Raw genomic sequence first — 16,120 nt, forward strand, 5'->3', positions numbered from 1 at the left:
GCCCTAGTCTGTCACAAGAGAAACTGTGGTACGTGGCTTCTCCCTCCAGTTGTGGATGCGGCTGTCTGGGGCACTGCAGAAGAAGAGAAACTCTGAGTTGTCCTACCGTGAGATTGTGAAGAACAGCTCCAACGATGAGACCATTGCTGCCAAACAGGTAACATGGGGCAGCCAGCCAGTCAGGAGGAAGTGCTGGGCAGAGGCTGTGTGCTCTGGCAGGAAGGAGAGGTCACCTCTGAGACTGCCCCTTGTTGGTCTCCTTGGCAGGGTGGGTAAACCTTACTCATGAGTGTGGCCTAGAGTAAACTTGCTCCTTTCCAGGTCCTTCAGCGCTGCAGGGAGAGCTATCTAAAGGTCCCGGTGTGTGGGAAGGACATGGAGATGGCTCCACATGAGCAAGACACTTTAAATACAGATCTGGGTACTGAAGTAGGAGGCAGGCAGCAGGTGCTCAGTAATGGCACACATCATCCAGAAGGCATCCTTCTCCTCCAGAAATAGCAGGAGACAGACAGGCAGCCACCTAGCCAGAGAGGGGAACATGGGGCTTCTACCCAAGTATTCATGTGAATCAGAAGAGGGGTTCTCAGGTGGCTAGTGTGGGCTCAATTTTATACTTGATGGGATCAAATCCTGGAGAAGGGAGGATTAGCCTTGGCCTGGACTATAAGGAATCCCTGTTCCTGGGACAGAAGCAAGCCACCTACAGCTTCTCTACCTTATTGCATGGGCATCAGTCTACAGTTGCATCAAACAAGGTCTTTTGGGGTGGTGTGGGGATCTGACAGATCGAAAAGGACCTGCTCCGTACCATGCCCAGCAACGCCTGCTTCGCCAATGTGAACAGCATCGGGGTTCCCCGCCTGCGCAGAGTCCTCCGAGCACTGGCCTGGCTCTACCCAGAGATTGGCTACTGCCAGGGCACAGGCATGGTGAGCAGCCTGGGAGATTACTGGTATACCAGGGTCTTCTCCAGGCCTCTTCTGAGCCTGTAAGGGTAGGAAGCAGGGATTGACTTGGGAGTCCCCAAGGAGGGCCATGGGATTTTATTCTTTCCCTAGGGGCCTCTCAACCAGCCTGAAGAGATGTGCCTTCAGGAGGTGTCCCCAAGAGCCTTTCCTGAATGTCTATCCTAGAATGGGGCCCCTCTTCTGATTCACATGGATGCTTGGGTAGAAGCCCCATGTTCCCCTCTCTGGCTAGGTGGCTGCCTGTCTCCTGCTATTTCTGGAGGAGGAGGATGCCTTCTGGATGATGTGTGCCATTATTGAGGACCTGCTGCCTGCCTCCTACTTCAACACTACCCTGCTGGGTGTCCAGACTGACCAGCGTGTCCTGCGCCACCTGATTGTCCAGTACCTGCCTCGCTTAGACAAGCTGTTGCAGGAGCATGACATTGGTGAGACCTGGCTGCCTTCATCCCCGTTTCAGGGATCCTAAGATGATAGTACCAGCTCTGAGCTCTGAGGTTTGAGGTAGCAGAGGCTGATGGCCAGGCTGCAGGCAGAGGCTTGTGTGGTTGATGTTGCTTTTTTCTTTTGCATTCTGACCTCTTCCCTTCCCTTCCTTCCCCTCTGCTGCTGTCTGGGAGCTGGCCCATTCCTGCCCAGGCTGTTCCTACAGGCCACAGCCTGGTCCCAGCCCCTGTGGCTTTGGTGTCTATTGGCAGAGCTGTCTCTGATCACACTGCACTGGTTCCTCACGGCCTTCGCCAGCGTGGTGCACATCAGACTGCTGCTGAGAATCTGGGACCTGTTCTTCTACGAGGGCTCCCTGGTGTTGTTCCAGACGACGCTGGGCATGCTGCGCCTTAAGGTGCTTGCAGAGTCGCCTGTCCACTGGTCAGGGCTGTCTAGCTTCTAGACAGAACAGAAAGCATGTACCAAATATGGTAGCCCTAGTGCCCTCCTGGGGACACTGCAGTAGTCCAGTCTTCATCATAGTGTTGCCTGAGAGAAGCCCTGAGTGTGGGTGTGCTGGGGGACCTTCCTGGGCATGCTAAGGGCAGGTTCTGAGGAAGCTGCTGGTGCTATGCTCCCTTACTGTCCCACTCCCAGGAGGAAGAGCTGATACAGTCAGAGAACTCGGCTTCCATCTTCAACACGCTGTCAGACATCCCAGCACAGATGGATGATGCAGAGCTGCTGCTGGGGGAGGCCATGCGGCTGGCTGGCTCCCTCACTGATGTGGCTGTGGAGACCCAGCGCCGCAAACATCTGGCCTACCTTATTGCAGACCAAGGCCAGACACTGGGGACGAGCACTACCACCAACCTCTCTCAGGTGGGCTGAGTAGGGAGGCCTTGTCTTTGCCAAATCATGGAGTTCTCAAGGAAGCTCTGATTGAGGGGGTGTGGGGAACAGACTGGCCCTTCCCCTGCTGAGCCACTATCCATCCCATCCGCCTCTGCATCTGCCTGCAAAGGCCCAGACAGCCACTAGGGGGTGATGTAGGCTTCCTTGATAACATGCATTCCTGAACTCTGAACTGGGTAGTTTGAGAGTAGGATATCATCCGAAGCCTGAGCTGAAGATACGGTTTGATCTCAGAGTCAGCTTCAGTCATTAGAAATGCCCAGGCACTAGTGAGTCATAGGCAAGTTAGTGGCTTCCCTTTCTGAGTGGCCACTTTGTCCACTGCTGATTGGCTGTCCTCTCCACAGGTCGTCCGGCGCAGGACCCAGCGGAGAAAGTCCGGCATCACCTCCCTGCTCTTTGGTGAGCCCAAGTGTGGGTTTGTGCTGACTCTTCTAGAGGTGGGCAGGACCAATTACTGTGTGCCTCCTAGTGGGGAATGGAGGCTGGGCTTGACCAGTTACCATGCCAGTGTGCCTCTTAGGAGAGGATGACCTAGAAGCTCTCAAGGCAAAGAACATCAAGCAAACAGAGCTGGTAGCTGACCTTCGTGAAGCTATTTTGCGTGTGGCACGCCACTTCCAGTGCACAGACCCCAAGAACTGTAGTGTGGTGAGTGGCAGGCCCCCTCAACTTGGGGCTGTCCTTCCCCAGCCCATTCTTGGCACTGAGGCGCCTCCTCCACTGTGGACCTTTCCTTACTGGCAGGAGCTGACCCCAGACTATAGCATGGAGAGCCACCAGCGGGACCATGAGAATTATGTGGCATGCTTACGCAGCCACCGACGCCGGGCCAAGGCCCTGCTGGACTTTGAGCGGCATGACGATGATGAGCTAGGCTTCCGCAAAAATGACATCATCACGGTGCGTGGGGGCCTAGCAGGCGTGCGTCCTGCTGCCTCCTCCCTGCCTTCCCTGTAGCGAGCTGTTGCTGCTGAACAAACTTGACCTCAGCCTGGTGGGTACTAACGACACCTGCTTTGTGAGAGCACTGAGCCCTGGCCTGTTCTCTTCTGCAGATCATTTCTCAGAAGGATGAGCACTGCTGGGTGGGTGAGCTGAATGGGCTGAGAGGTAAGGGCTTTTGTCTGCTGCAAACTGGCAAGGAAGATGAGCCTTTGCGCTACCCAGTCCTTCCTCTTCTGTGACCTGCGCAGCCGCAGATCCCTGGCCTCTGAGGGTGCTGGGCTTTTCTTTCCTCTTGGTCTTCTTGGCATGCCTGGCCTCCTTGAAGGTTCTGGGTAGCTTGGGAGCCCTTTGTTCTTGGACCTTGGGGAGAAGGGTTGGGACAGGTGCTACTGCTCCCCACAGAGCTACTTCCCCCCACAGGCTGGTTTCCAGCCAAGTTTGTGGAGGTCCTGGATGAGCGAAGCAAAGAGGTAAGAATGTGCAGCTACTCCTTATTGCAACCCCTAATGAGGGACATCTTACCAGGCCCATGTCCCAAGTGAGCCCTGGCTTGTGATAGCTGCCAGGATGATGGGAGAGGGTGGCTGGCTGCAGGTGTCAGGCTAGCACTTTTTAAATGTTCTCTCTGTCAGTACTCCATTGCGGGGGATGACTCTGTGACAGAAGGAGTAACAGACCTTGTGCGAGGGACCCTCTGCCCAGCCCTCAAGGCCCTGTTTGAACATGGACTGAAGAAGCCATCATTGCTTGGAGGGGCTTGCCACCCCTGGCTGTTTATCGAGGAGGTAATCACCATTGGTCCCTGTGCCTTCTCAGTCCCAGAACTACAGGGGCTTGTGGTGCTCACCTCAGTCCTTTCCTGGGTTCCTGGAGGAGGTGGAAGGAGCTTGTAGGGCAATGGAATGTGCTCACCCATCCCTGTCCTCATACTCACAGGCGGCGGGCCGGGAAGTCGAGAGAGACTTTGATTCTGTGTACTCCCGCCTGGTGCTCTGTAAGACATACAGGTACGTACATACTGCCTGTGTTACCTGCCAGTGTCATATGGCAGCCAGTGATGGCCCTCCTGTTCTTGCAGGTTGGATGAAGATGGCAAAGTCCTGACCCCTGAAGAGTTGCTGTACCGGGTAAGTTACTTGCCAGCACTCTTAAGATCTCTCTGGCAAACCACTTGGCACTAAAGTGACAGTGTGCCCTCCTCAGGCTGTGCAGTCTGTGAATGTGACCCATGATGCAGCACATGCACAAATGGACGTCAAGCTCCGCTCACTTATCTGCGTGGGGCTCAAGTAAGTGTAGAGGACGGACCTTCAAAGGGTACCCCACAGGGCAGAGCCAGTGTGCGAGGGAGGTCCTCAGGGATTCTGGACCTTTCTGTAGAGGGTGCTCAGGAGCTCCTGGGAAGGGGTTGCAACTTGGGGTCCTTCAGGCCCTAGCCTCATCCTTCTTGCTTGTTCTCAGTGAACAGGTCCTTCACCTATGGCTAGAGGTTCTCTGCTCCAGCTTGCCCACTGTGGAGAAGTGGTACCAGCCCTGGTCCTTCCTGCGCAGCCCTGGCTGGGTCCAGATCAAGTGTGAGCTCCGGTGAGTGGGCAACTCTGCAGGGCTTAGAACTTGGTGGTGAAGGGAGCTGGTAGGCTGGCAGAAGAGCCCAGCATGACTAGAGACTGTTCTTTGGTCCCTAGCGTCCTCTGCTGCTTTGCCTTCAGCCTCTCCCAGGACTGGGAGCTCCCTGTTAAGAGAGAGGTAAGTATATGGGCTTGGTTGGTCCCTGGCATTGGATTTGCCAGGAGGGCTGTGGTGCAATCTGGGCTGAAGAAGTGACCTGTGTGGTTCCAGGGTGGTTCCTGCCCGTGACTGGGGCTGTTCTGTGCACAGGAGGAGAAGCAGCCACTGAAGGAGGGTGTTCAGGACATGCTGGTGAAGCACCATCTTTTCAGCTGGGACATAGATGGATGATGCTCCTTCTAGCTGCACTGTGGCTCCCAGACCTACCCATCATAGACTGCCTGGCAGGCTCCTCCCTTCAATAGAAAGAAGGCAGAGCCCTGGCCAGCCTCAGGCCTCCTTCCTCAACTCAAGCTAGGCGGTTCAGGGAAAGACACACTCCAGAGATTACTCAGGACCCATGATCAATGTCTGGGCCTTTCCAGTTCAGGCTCCCACAGTTGGCAAAAGCTGCTTTCCTTAACATGGTCCTGGGGAGTGTCCTGCCAGAGTCCTTAAGGAAGCCCAGGGTGCCAGCCATATGGTATACTAACCAAAAACCTTGTGAAGAAGCAGAGAGAGCCACACCTATGCTGGTCTCTGCTCGGGCAGTGGGTAGGCTAATGGCAGATAGCGGCCTCTTGACCTTTATTGTAAATAAACCTTTTGTGAGAGCAAGCCTCCCATCTTTTGTTGAGCCAAGCCGTCTGTTCCACAAAGGCTATTCCACCTGAAATGGTCTGACTCCTGGGCCCTTGCAGAATGTTTATTTCAAGTACGCCTGATGTAATTAGGGCCACTATGTGGCCTCTAGATGCCAGCATGGACTGGACCCCAGCCACACTTCTCAACCCTGATGGATCAAATACAACAGACTGGCAAGTCATTGTTTTTGTTTTATTTTAAAAAGTTCACACAGCTTCCCCACCTTTGTCCCAGCACTGCTTTTGATGGGACTATCCCTTCTCTGTATTGGGTCAGGACAGAACAAGGCTGGTGTTGGGCAGAAGGTACCTCCCAGCCCCCAGCAGATGGACTGGGACCCACCCCACTCCCACTCCCAGGCCAGGGTGGCTGCAGTGGGGAGGTGGGACGGAATGTGGGTGGGTGGAGAGCTCCTGGAGGAGGACCAGGAAGCACCTCTGCCCTTGTGGCACTAAGGAGCCAGGAAGCAGTGCAGGGTGGCGTGTAGGCAATGGCAGGTGTCTGTCTACATGTCACATACATGTGTGGGGTGGGCCTGGGCAGCTACATGCCAGGTTGGGTACTGGGTCATATAGCACACTTCTCACAATGACCCTGTATCAAGCCCCAAGCAGCCCTCCAGGCTTTTTACATGTGAAAGCAGGTGGAGGTAGCCACACCCATTTCCCACCACCCCTAAAAATATATGTATATATGTAAGTTGATATATAATAATATAGAGGTATATACATCTATACAGATCTTTGCCACCAACCACTGGTTATACTATACACCAAGACTAAAATGGCAGAGTGCCAGGCCCTGGGACAGGCTGAAATAGGGAATGGGTGAGTAGAGGCCTGGCTAGTTTCTTCCTTGCAGTGAAGGAATGGGAGACTTGGAAGGTGAGTTGGCTCAACTTCACCCAGATGTGCACCTCTGACCTCAGAAAAGGAGGTCGAATTGAACTGGCTCTGGCCAGCCTCCCAAGACCTCAGCATGAGCCCAGAGTTGTTTCTTGACAGCTTATGCCCACTGCCCAGGGTGAGCCTGAGCCAAGTATAGGGTTTCCGCTGCAGCCTCTAGGGACAAGATTGTCAAGGCTCACAGTCACAGGGAGCACACACTGGCTATGGTTCTGTGGCTCCCCAACTTCTGACCCTCCCCTAGCCCATGTCTGGAGTCAGAGGGCTACAAGCAGGAATCCCAGTGGAGCTGCAAGTCGTGGCCATCCAGGAAGTCCATCGAGAAGAGGCTGGGGGCTGCAGTGCTGAGGGGAGCCAGGCTGAGCACAGGGCCACCAGATGACAGCTCCAGCCAGTCCATGCTGTCCAAGTGGCCAACAGCCAGGTCCAGGCCCATACCACTGCTGGGCTCAGGAGCAAAGTGCAATTCAGAGGTGTCCATGGGTGATGGGGGGTGGTCCAGGATGGCAGAGCTGCTCAGCATCTGGCTGTGGAGGTCGTCAATGAGGGAAAGGGGTTCTGGTCCCTCATGCCCACTTGTCAGCAGGGGCAGCCCTGTGCTGCTCTCCAGGAAGTCTTCAAGGCGCCCTGGGAGTGTGGGGGAACCTGGCGGAGGAGCAGCCTGGGGGAGCTCACTCAAAGGCGAGGGCTGTGGTGTCAACGGAGGTCCGTATGCTGCTGCTGGAGGTGACTTCTCCTTGCCTGGCAGGGATGGTGGCTCTTTGAAATCTGCTGAAATCTCTGCCAACAGAGATGGGTAATGGGGTCAGAAGCCAGGTTTGAATATGCACAAGAAAGTGATGTGACAGTCCTTACCACAAACCAGAGAAAAGTCTACTGACTACAGACTTGAATATGGGAAATAAAACCTACAACTTGGCTGGAGCTGAGGATGAATGGTGCAGTGTTTGCCTAGTACACATGCACACACCAAAAAGTAAAATGAAACGGTGTCACCGAATGGAGGGAGTATCTGTAGCTCACAGATTTGATAAGGGAATTCATGCGCCCAGAAGATATAAACCATTTGTAAAACGTTGATATTCAAAAATTGGCAAAGGATAGGTGTTTTCTCCAATGATCTCCACATGGCTGTAGCAGTTCATGGCATCACTGGTCATTAGGGAAATGCAATGCCAAGACACAGGAAAATAGCTGGCAGGGGGCTGGGGGTGGTGGTTAGAAACGGAGAACAGAGTAACATTAACTCTCGGTTGCAGCACTGTGTTGCTAAGGAAGTACTAATGTGCATGGCAAGGAAAGATGACAGTCTCACTGTGGGCATGTACCCAAGAGAATGTGACAGCAGCTGCATTCACACACAAAGTGTCAAAATAATGGACACGTGGATGAGGACATGCTAAATAAAATTATTCACAGGCTAAGACCATAGGAGCCCACATGCAGGGCGGTCAGAATGAGACAAGGTGGGGCAGTGGGAGAGTTTATCTAAGGTGTCCAGGTTTTAGTTTAGGAAGATGAAGATGTTATGTAGATAGCGACACAATGCCAACACTCTTAATACAACTGAACTGTCACAATAAAATGTTATGCAAACCCTCCATATCTCTCTTGTCCCTGGTCAGCTATTCTTGCTTATGTAGCTGTTCATGCTTCCCAGATACCACCACCTCCCCTTTCTGGCATACTCAAGTGTCCCTTCAGGGATATTCAGTACTCTAAGCTCTCCTGTTGCCATCGCTTAAACATCAGATGGACATAGTGGCAGCTGAGGCTCAAGCCTGGGGTTCTTCTGAAGTCTAGTTCAACTACCTACGCTCTTCAGAGAGGCCCTCAGGCTCCGTGGCAGACCCAGCACCAGATGCTCGCCTCAGGCCTGAGAACTGCTGAGCACTAAGCACTACTCCCCCGCTGCTCCTACAGTTCACCGCTGTGTCACCTTCCTGATACTCCTGCATAGCCACAATCGCTACAGCAGCGAAGATGCTGTCAGACCACGCTGCTGCAGGCGAGGCCATGTACACTCTGCTGCCCAGGACCAGGCACCTTTACGATCTAGCTGTGACCCCATGCTTTTCTACCTCTTCCTTCTTGGCGCAATGCTGCTGCTCAGTACTCTTATGACTCTGCCCACAGTTTGTAGAAATGTAGGCCTTGTTTACCTAACTGCAGGGCTGTGGGGACAAGTAGCCAAGGACTCTATGTCAAAGGAGTGTGCCTGCCAGCGCCTTCAAGATGGTGTCAGGCCTGCTGCTCTGAAGCAAATAGCCAACCTGTGACTAGAGGTAAGGGAGACAGCTGGGCATGGGGCTTTACCTCCACTCTGAATAAGAATATCAAACAGATCATCCATGTGCTGACTGGAGGAGCCATTTTCCTGTGGGGCAGAAATAGAAAGGAACATGAAAGTCTAGAATGGGTACCCAGATACTATCGCAGCTCAGGCATGCTGCCGACCTAGCTTATGTGGCTTCTGCCTTGTACTGGATGTTTCCCAGCTCTTCATGGACCTGCTTCTAAAGCCCCTCCCCCAACTCCTGTGAGACTGAGGCCCTGCCCATGTGGGGCTTGGCCTACTGCCTTAAATTTTTCATTTATTGTACATGTGTGAGTGTATGTGCTGCCATATGTGGAGGTCAGAAGACAGTCTGCAGCTATCAGTTCTCTCCATCCACCGTGTGGGTCCTGAGGCTCAAACTCTGGCTGTCAGGGAAGTGCCTTAATCTTGCTTGCAGCACCCCAGCTCCTAGTATCCTCACCTGCTGCTTAGGCTGCTGAGTCACAGTTTCTTCATAACTAGGCGGCTCCTTCTTCAGCAGAGATGTGGGGGTTGCAAATGAAGGCTGAGGTGGGTGCTCCAGGTCCATCTGAGCAGGTGGACCAGGGGCTGGAGAGCCAGGCTGGGACAAGGGCTGGATGGGATAAGGGGAGAAAGAGTTGGTGGTGTGGGTAAGGACAAGGCAAGGCTCCAAATGTGCCAGGGTGGGGAAGGGCCTCCTCCACTGTCCACAGGGACAGCTTTGCTAGCTAACAAGCTTTTAGGAGTTCTCATGGATAGGGAGGAGATACAGAATGGGGTAAGTATGAGGCTGTGAGGGTGACAGAACACTGGGCCTCAAAGAGACCCCTTCAGGAAGCTAGTTCCAGGGTCTCATAATACAGCCTGCACAAGACAGGGTTCATTCTCCCCCCACCCTCTAGACATGCCACCCCAGCCTGTCCCTGTTCCTCAGCTACCTGCTGGGGGCTCCCCGTGGGCAGGCCAGGGCCATCCGCACTTTTATTGGTCACAGTGAGGATGAGGTGAGTCCCTGTTGAGTCAGTGACCAGGGTAGGAGGGCTGACCCTCTTGAGGAAGCCGGAGCCCTGGGAGCCCAAGAGCAGCTGGGAGCCAGGGGCCAGATCTGGCTCAGGTGGCACAGCTTCCTGCTTCACCACCACAGGTGGGGACTCTGGGGCTGGGGCCTGGGCGTCTCCATGGTTGGTAGTGGGAACCACAAGGCCAGGGCCAAAGGCACGGGCAGAGCCCTGGGGCTGGCAGCTCAGCTGGCAACTGGAGAAACCACTTTCCCGCTTCACAGGGCTGCTGGCTGGGGCTGGCTGCTGGGCCCGCTTCTGCTGCTCCAGCTGTAGCCGCAGCAGCTCAACCAGCTGCTGCTTCTGTTGGAGCATTCGGGTCAGCTCCTCAATCTGCTTGTCCTTCTCCTGCAGCATCTGGTCCTTGTCCAGTCCCTCCAGCTCAGCCCGTGCACCGGGGCTCAGGCAGCAGGACGCAGCTCGGGCACCCTCCTCCTTCACGATCTGCAGGGGGGAGGCCTGCAGGGTGAGCTGTGTCAGCGGCGATGTCACCATTTCACCAAAGGCATCCCCAGGTGTGGAATTCTCATCACCCGTGCTGAGCAGTGAGCGCTCTGAAGGGGTGGGAGACACAGGGGGTGTGGAGCCTGTGCTGCCAAACTTCACCATGCCATTGCTGGTTACTGTGGCCACCACCATCTCAGCTGGTGCAAGGCCTGCTGTTACAAGAGCTGACCCTGTGCTTAGCAGGGCCGCAGGGAAGGCGACCACTACCTCACCAGCCTTGGACAGGACAGAGGTGGTGGCAGGGGCCTTGGGGGCTCCTGGAGCCGGGCTGACTTGGTCTTGGTAGGCACGCAGGCGCTCAATCAGCTCTGTCTTGGTGCCTGAGACGGGCAGCGACCGCAACTTCAGCTCCTGCTTCAGCTCTGCCACCTGTAGGGGTTGAGAGTTAGAGCCGGGAGAACAGGGGGGCTGGACAAGGGAAAATGGGCCAAGTTAAAGGACAGGCTACGAAAGGTCCCACTGGCCATTCCAGATGACTCCCCGAGTCTTCTACCCTGCAAGCCCCTCTCCTAGAGTACTCTCCCCCCAGCCCATGGTGCTTTGCAGGTCAATTTCTTCACTGGCTACACAGGACAAGAAAAGCTCATAGAATAACACAACCCTGAGGTCGTAGAGCTACTGAGCAGCAAAGGACAGGGCTTAAGTCCAGTCCAGCTGGAGTCCATCAGCCCAAGACCCTCATGAAGGTAGCCTTGCTGGCAGATCCAGGTTATGACACATGAGGACAAATGTTTAAGAGAAGACTTTGGCCTATCCCACCTTCTGAGCAGTGGCAGAGAAAACAGGATGAGCCCAGGCTGGCACTGACTGACAGAGTGGAGGTGGGTAAAACTGACAGCCCTGCCTGCTCTTTCCCAGGGTGTGCAGCCCTGCTACTCCTCAGAGACTACCACATGATAACAGAGAATATGAGACTTGCCCGCAGCCCCCCACGCATGTACAAGGGCTGATACTGTTATGACCACGGGCCTGAGAGGCCTCACAGAAGGCTCTAAAGTGCTCCTTTCAGAGCAGACCAGATCTAGAGCCGCCTCTGCCTTCCATCTTGTGGTCGTGGGCCATTACCGTCCCTGCCTAAAACCTGCCCCTTATCCCTCATGGGAGAGGCCTACTCTTCCAATGAGAAGGGGTCGGCGCCTACCTTCATGTCGTCCAGGTTGGCTGGCAGGGCTCCTGGCTTGCTGGCTAGTGCAGTGCTGTTCTGCCGTGCCAGCCCGCCGGACCCTGGGGTGCCTGAGCTAGAGCTGCTGCTGGTGGAGAGGCTCCGAGATGGGGTGGGGGTGCTGCTTCCTGGAGTCTCACCCGCAGGCCTGTGGCAAGACAGAAAAAAACAAAGGGCTTCAGTACCCCCTTACTGTCTGCAGGCAGTGGGCCCCACGTTCTTCAGAGCCTCGGGCTTGTGCTCCTACTTGGGAGGGGCAGGCAGGATGGCCTGGTAGTTGTAGTGCTGCTGCTGCTGCTGCTGCTGCTGCTGCTGGTTGAGGATCTGCAGCTGCAAGAAGAGCTGCTGCTGCTGCAGGATCTTGGCATAGGAAGAGTCCATGGCGGGTGCCCCCTTGTCCTGCTTTTGGTCCGGGGGGATGTACTGGTGGTACTTGAGCTTCTTCACCTTTGGCTTCAGCTCCTTGGCCTTCTTGCTGCGCTGTGACTTCTCGCTGGCAGACTTTGGTTGGCTTTGCTGAGGGAACATGAGATTGTGCGTCAGCGGCCACCCCAAGGAGGCACCATCCAGCATCTCCGGAGGAGTAGCCACCCCTACTCTATGAGACTGTCCCTATCCTAACAGACATGGCAGGCTGGAGGAAGAAGCAACCAGATGCATCTGTACAGGTGTCACATGACCCTGAGCAACATAAAAACCAAGAGGCAAAACTGCAGCTGAGCTGGGTAGTATAGCCATGCTCCAAGGGGCATAGCCATGCTCAAAGGGCACCATACCGGCCTCTGAAGAGTCCCACCTAGAGAGGAAGTGTCAGGAATTTGGAAACAAGCTCACAAGTCGCTTGCCCAAGGCTGCACAGTGACTTTGTTCACAGTGACTTTGTTCTTAATCCAGCCCAGGATGCCACAATCTTCTGTGTGCCCATAGGCTCCCAGCTGACACAACCTTAATAAGGCCTGGATGGTCAGGACTTGGGCCAACAACCCAGAAAGGTCAGTGGGCCATGGTCAAAACACCTGCTCTCAGGGCAGGCAGAGGTAGATGAAGACAAATAATCAGAAGGTACCAGAGAAGACTGTGGGGCCTAGACACTCCTGAGCAGACAAAGGTAGAAGATGACACAGAGCTCAGGTGGAGTCTTGAACTGGCGGCCACAGGAAGGTGTGGACAGGGGTAGCCCACTAGAGGAAGACAACATGGACATGTGGCAGTGAGGAGCCGACTCCTGGAGCCCAAGAGGAGGTCCCAACTTTGTCAGTGTGTCTGATGAGGCCACAGAGCCAAAAGCTCGACTGCAGAGGAAAGATGTGGTCAAGGACGGCCTTGTTCCAAGGAAGAGAAAGTCGGGGAAAGTGAAGCAGGAGGGAGGGAATGGGGCTCAGCCTACTGCTGCCATCAGAGGGCAAAACACACGCAAGTGAGGAGTGCACAGCAAAGAGCAAGCAGACACTGCTCTGTTAGACGTGCTCAGAAGAGGCCATGTAGTGTGAAGAACAGCTGGGGACATCTATGACATCCGTGGGCTGTGAAGACAATGCAGCTGTGAGAGCAGTACCCACTGAGGAGGCCTGTGGCTGGAGGTGAGGCCGCTGGCCACTCCCAGTGTGCGGGGCGTGCATCTGGGAATGCTACAGACAGACAGGAGGCCCCTGGCAACTGAGCACTTGGTGAATCCAGAAGAGAACCTGGACAGCTCTTGGGCTGTGAGCCATCAGCCCCTCCCACACTCAAGCCAAAGGCTATGGGTCTCAAGAATGGGGGCCTGGGGAGTAGAGGGGTAATGGGAAGGTGGTTGCCATGGTGGTGTAGGGTCTATAGGGAGAGAGCCAAGAGAATGAGAGAGGACAGGTGAAACTACTGGGGCTTCAGTGGGTGGCTCTGCGTGGCCCTGGCAGTGACAATAACCCTCCCCCAGGTGCTTCAGAGAGGAGAGTGAAAACAAGCAGGCTAAACAGGCAGTGGCACACCCAGCTCAGCTCAGTCAGCCTCTAACTGAAAGTAGAGCATTCAGGCACAAATGCCTGGCTCCCTGGGCCTGCCATAGGATGAGTGTGGCATACCTGCTAAATCTTGCATTAGAGCTGAACTCCTCATATGAGGTCTGAGGAGGATGGTGGCTTAACTTGTATGTAGAGTGGGCCTTCAGAGTGACTGGGAATACGTAACATAGGATGGAGCCCAACTACTATGGGATAGTACTGTAAGCCAAGAAAAACTTCCTTTAAAAAATTACACTTTGTGTGTGTGTGTGTGTGTGTGTGTGTGCGCGCGCGCGTGCGTGCATGCATGTTACAGTGTGCATGTGGAGGTGAGAAGACAATTTGTGGGAGTCTGTTAGTACAGACATCCAGAGGACCAAACTCAGGATGTCAGGCTTGGTAACAAGTCTCCTATCCAGTGAACCATTTCCCTGACCCAAGCCTCTTCTTTAATCTCTATCCAGGCTGTGGTAGTGTGTTCCTGACAACAAAAACAGGCTAAGATGGTGTTCAGTGTCACCACGGGCAGTGCAGAGATGAGAAGAAATACCCAGAGCTAGAATGACATCATAGCAGGACTTCAAAACCCAGGGAAGGAGGACAGCCACTGGCACACAATACCTTAATGAGTGTGGGAGCAGGCTTGGCAGTGGGGACGATGCTTCCATTGGTCAGGCTGGGGGGCAGCAGCGGTGTGGGAGGCAGAGGAGGCTGCTCTGCCAGGAAAAGTGTCTCTCCAGGATCCGGAGCCATCGGGAGCTGAGAAAGAACCTAGGAGGGAGGGGAGAAGTGAGGACCCTGCACCCCAAATAGAGTTTATCTATCCTGCCCTGCCCTCCTCATGGACGGAGGACAAAGGGGGGATGATAGTAAGGTACAAAGCCAGGCTGTCTGGGAGAGAACTAGGGAGGGCAGACAGGTGGCAGCCACATCTCTTCTGAACGGAGTGCACTTGATGAGCAGCCAGCTAGGAGAGTCAATGAGAGTGGGTGGCCAGGGCTGCAGGACCCCAACCCAGCCTCTCCTTATGCTCACGCTGCTGGAATTGGGTTGGCATCTGAAATGAGGGCCACACACACACATCTATCGCTCATGCATACAGTAGGAACTGCCCATCTGCCTAGGACAGAGGCCTGACTCTGGACAGCCTTGGCAGGTGTGAGGAAGAGTCTAGAAGGAGGTAAGCTCACCTGAGTGGGTGATATGGAGGTGGCACTGGGCAGTGGATCACTGACTCGGGACTCCAAGGGTGATGGCACTGAACCCTGGGACTCATGGCTGGCAGGCTGCTCAGGAGACAGGGCATCACTGCTGTCCTCATCGAAGGAGGAACTGTCTGCTACCTTTGGGTAATTCACCTGGCCCACTGAAATGCAAAGCCAGTGTAAGACTCCTGCAGCCAGCACACAGGAAGGTAGGCAGGAAGGGCTGGCAGGACCCAGCCCTGCGTCTAAGAGGCATACGGTGTAGAGAACCCAGGGAGTGCCTTGCCTTAGTGCAGAGCTCGGAAGCATAGTCAACTTTCTGGAACAGGCTTGCCAGGAGCTACATGGGTTTGGCCTTTGTGTTAATTCCCCAGTTTGTCTTTCCCACTGTTTACACTCACACAGTGAAGGCAATGAACCTGCTGCTGGCAGATCATGGTGACAGCAAGTGAGCACAACTCCTCATTAGGGCTCAGTTCCCAGAGGCCACAACAGTCTAAGGCTCTGAGGCTACCAAGGGAGGGTCCCTGGAAGGGGACACCCACCTCACAGGTACTTGGAATCAGTGAAAAGTATGCCCTCCTTCAAAGGTCCATGAAGCCAAGACCTAGTGCTGGGCAGCAAATATGCCAGGCCAGTCAACTGCCCTGAGTGCCCTGACTGGCCCAGAACCACACACTGACAGAATTGGCTGAAAAGAGACAGAGGCAGGACAGAAGCCCCAGCTAGGAACTGCAGTGGCAGTGGAGGAAAGACAGAAACCCAGGCTAGGAGGATATGTCAAGAGACATGTCACAACCACTGTCTCCACAGCCAGGGGAAGAAGTTGGGGGTGGGGGGAGTACACCAGATAAAAAGAGGAACAAGCCCATAGCCTCTTCCTCTCTAGCTGTGACCTGAGGCTTTCTACAACCCTGGGACCAAGGAGGAACGTCTAAGCTTCTCTCTCACTGGCTGACTGCTGATGGGCTAGGAATGTAAGGGTGGGGCGTGGCCTTCTGTTCCCTCACCTCTTGCTTCCTTCACTTCATGCCAGTCCTACAGACTTTTCTTACTCTCAGCATGGGGACCATTCAGAGACAGTAGCCAGGTGGGGCCCAGCACATGATAAGGGTGGCCCAGCCCAGATAAGCTGGAGCTCACACCAAGCTGGCCCATTAAGGAAGCCACTGGCCATGCTGACAGGATGGAGACCATGCACCACAAATGATGCTTATCCCTCTCCTGCACCCAGCCCTGACCTGGAAGCAGAGCTGGGTGGGCACTGCTCTCTGGGAGGTGATGATGGATGGACTCTGGAGCAGGATATATGCTCTTCTGAAAGGGCATA

General features: G+C 54.7%; 2 protein-coding genes across 11 annotated transcripts in view; one reads left to right on the forward strand and one right to left on the reverse strand.

The window, feature by feature from the left end:
* Sgsm3 (small G protein signaling modulator 3) overlaps positions 1-5,648 on the forward strand; it is a 36,028-nt gene extending 30,380 nt beyond the window's left edge. For 3 of the 6 annotated variants that reach the window (XM_034517564.3, XM_076911668.1, XM_076911667.1), the window contains 17 exons: positions 50-157; positions 789-932; positions 1,204-1,399; positions 1,670-1,815; positions 2,058-2,282; positions 2,663-2,717; positions 2,839-2,966; positions 3,063-3,218; positions 3,374-3,428; positions 3,684-3,733; positions 3,896-4,048; positions 4,200-4,270; positions 4,342-4,390; positions 4,467-4,552; positions 4,725-4,847; positions 4,949-5,009; positions 5,142-5,648. In XM_034517564.3, coding sequence (XP_034373455.1) covers positions 50-157; positions 789-932; positions 1,204-1,399; positions 1,670-1,815; positions 2,058-2,282; positions 2,663-2,717; positions 2,839-2,966; positions 3,063-3,218; positions 3,374-3,428; positions 3,684-3,733; positions 3,896-4,048; positions 4,200-4,270; positions 4,342-4,390; positions 4,467-4,552; positions 4,725-4,847; positions 4,949-5,009; positions 5,142-5,222 — 1,887 coding nt within the window. In that variant the 3' untranslated portion in view covers positions 5,223-5,648. Of the gene's footprint in view, positions 1-49; positions 158-788; positions 933-1,203; positions 1,400-1,669; positions 1,816-2,057; positions 2,283-2,662; positions 2,718-2,838; positions 2,967-3,062; positions 3,219-3,373; positions 3,429-3,683; positions 3,734-3,895; positions 4,049-4,199; positions 4,271-4,341; positions 4,391-4,466; positions 4,553-4,724; positions 4,848-4,948; positions 5,010-5,081 lie in introns of all 6 variants that reach the window. The other 3 variants (XM_034517568.2, XM_034517566.2, XM_076911670.1) reach the window with 3 other exon arrangements.
* A 205-nt stretch (positions 5,649-5,853) lies between these two features.
* Mrtfa (myocardin related transcription factor A) overlaps positions 5,854-16,120 on the reverse strand; it is a 168,751-nt gene continuing 158,484 nt past the window's right edge. For 2 of the 5 annotated variants that reach the window (XM_034517561.2, XM_076911664.1), the window contains exons 6-13: positions 14,776-14,951; positions 14,207-14,356; positions 11,854-12,122; positions 11,586-11,754; positions 9,818-10,813; positions 9,340-9,492; positions 8,897-8,957; positions 6,698-7,360 (exon numbers count right to left, since the gene is read on the reverse strand). In XM_034517561.2, coding sequence (XP_034373452.1) covers positions 6,846-7,360; positions 8,897-8,957; positions 9,340-9,492; positions 9,818-10,813; positions 11,586-11,754; positions 11,854-12,122; positions 14,207-14,356; positions 14,776-14,951 — 2,489 coding nt within the window. In that variant the 3' untranslated portion in view covers positions 6,698-6,845. Of the gene's footprint in view, positions 7,361-8,896; positions 8,958-9,339; positions 9,493-9,817; positions 10,814-11,585; positions 11,755-11,853; positions 12,123-14,206; positions 14,357-14,775; positions 14,952-16,120 lie in introns of all 5 variants that reach the window. The other 3 variants (XM_076911665.1, XM_076911666.1, XM_034517562.2) reach the window with 3 other exon arrangements.

The sequence above is a fragment of the Arvicanthis niloticus genome, chromosome 13 (genome assembly GCF_011762505.2).
Source record: "Arvicanthis niloticus isolate mArvNil1 chromosome 13, mArvNil1.pat.X, whole genome shotgun sequence".
NCBI lineage: Eukaryota > Metazoa > Chordata > Mammalia > Rodentia > Muridae > Arvicanthis > Arvicanthis niloticus.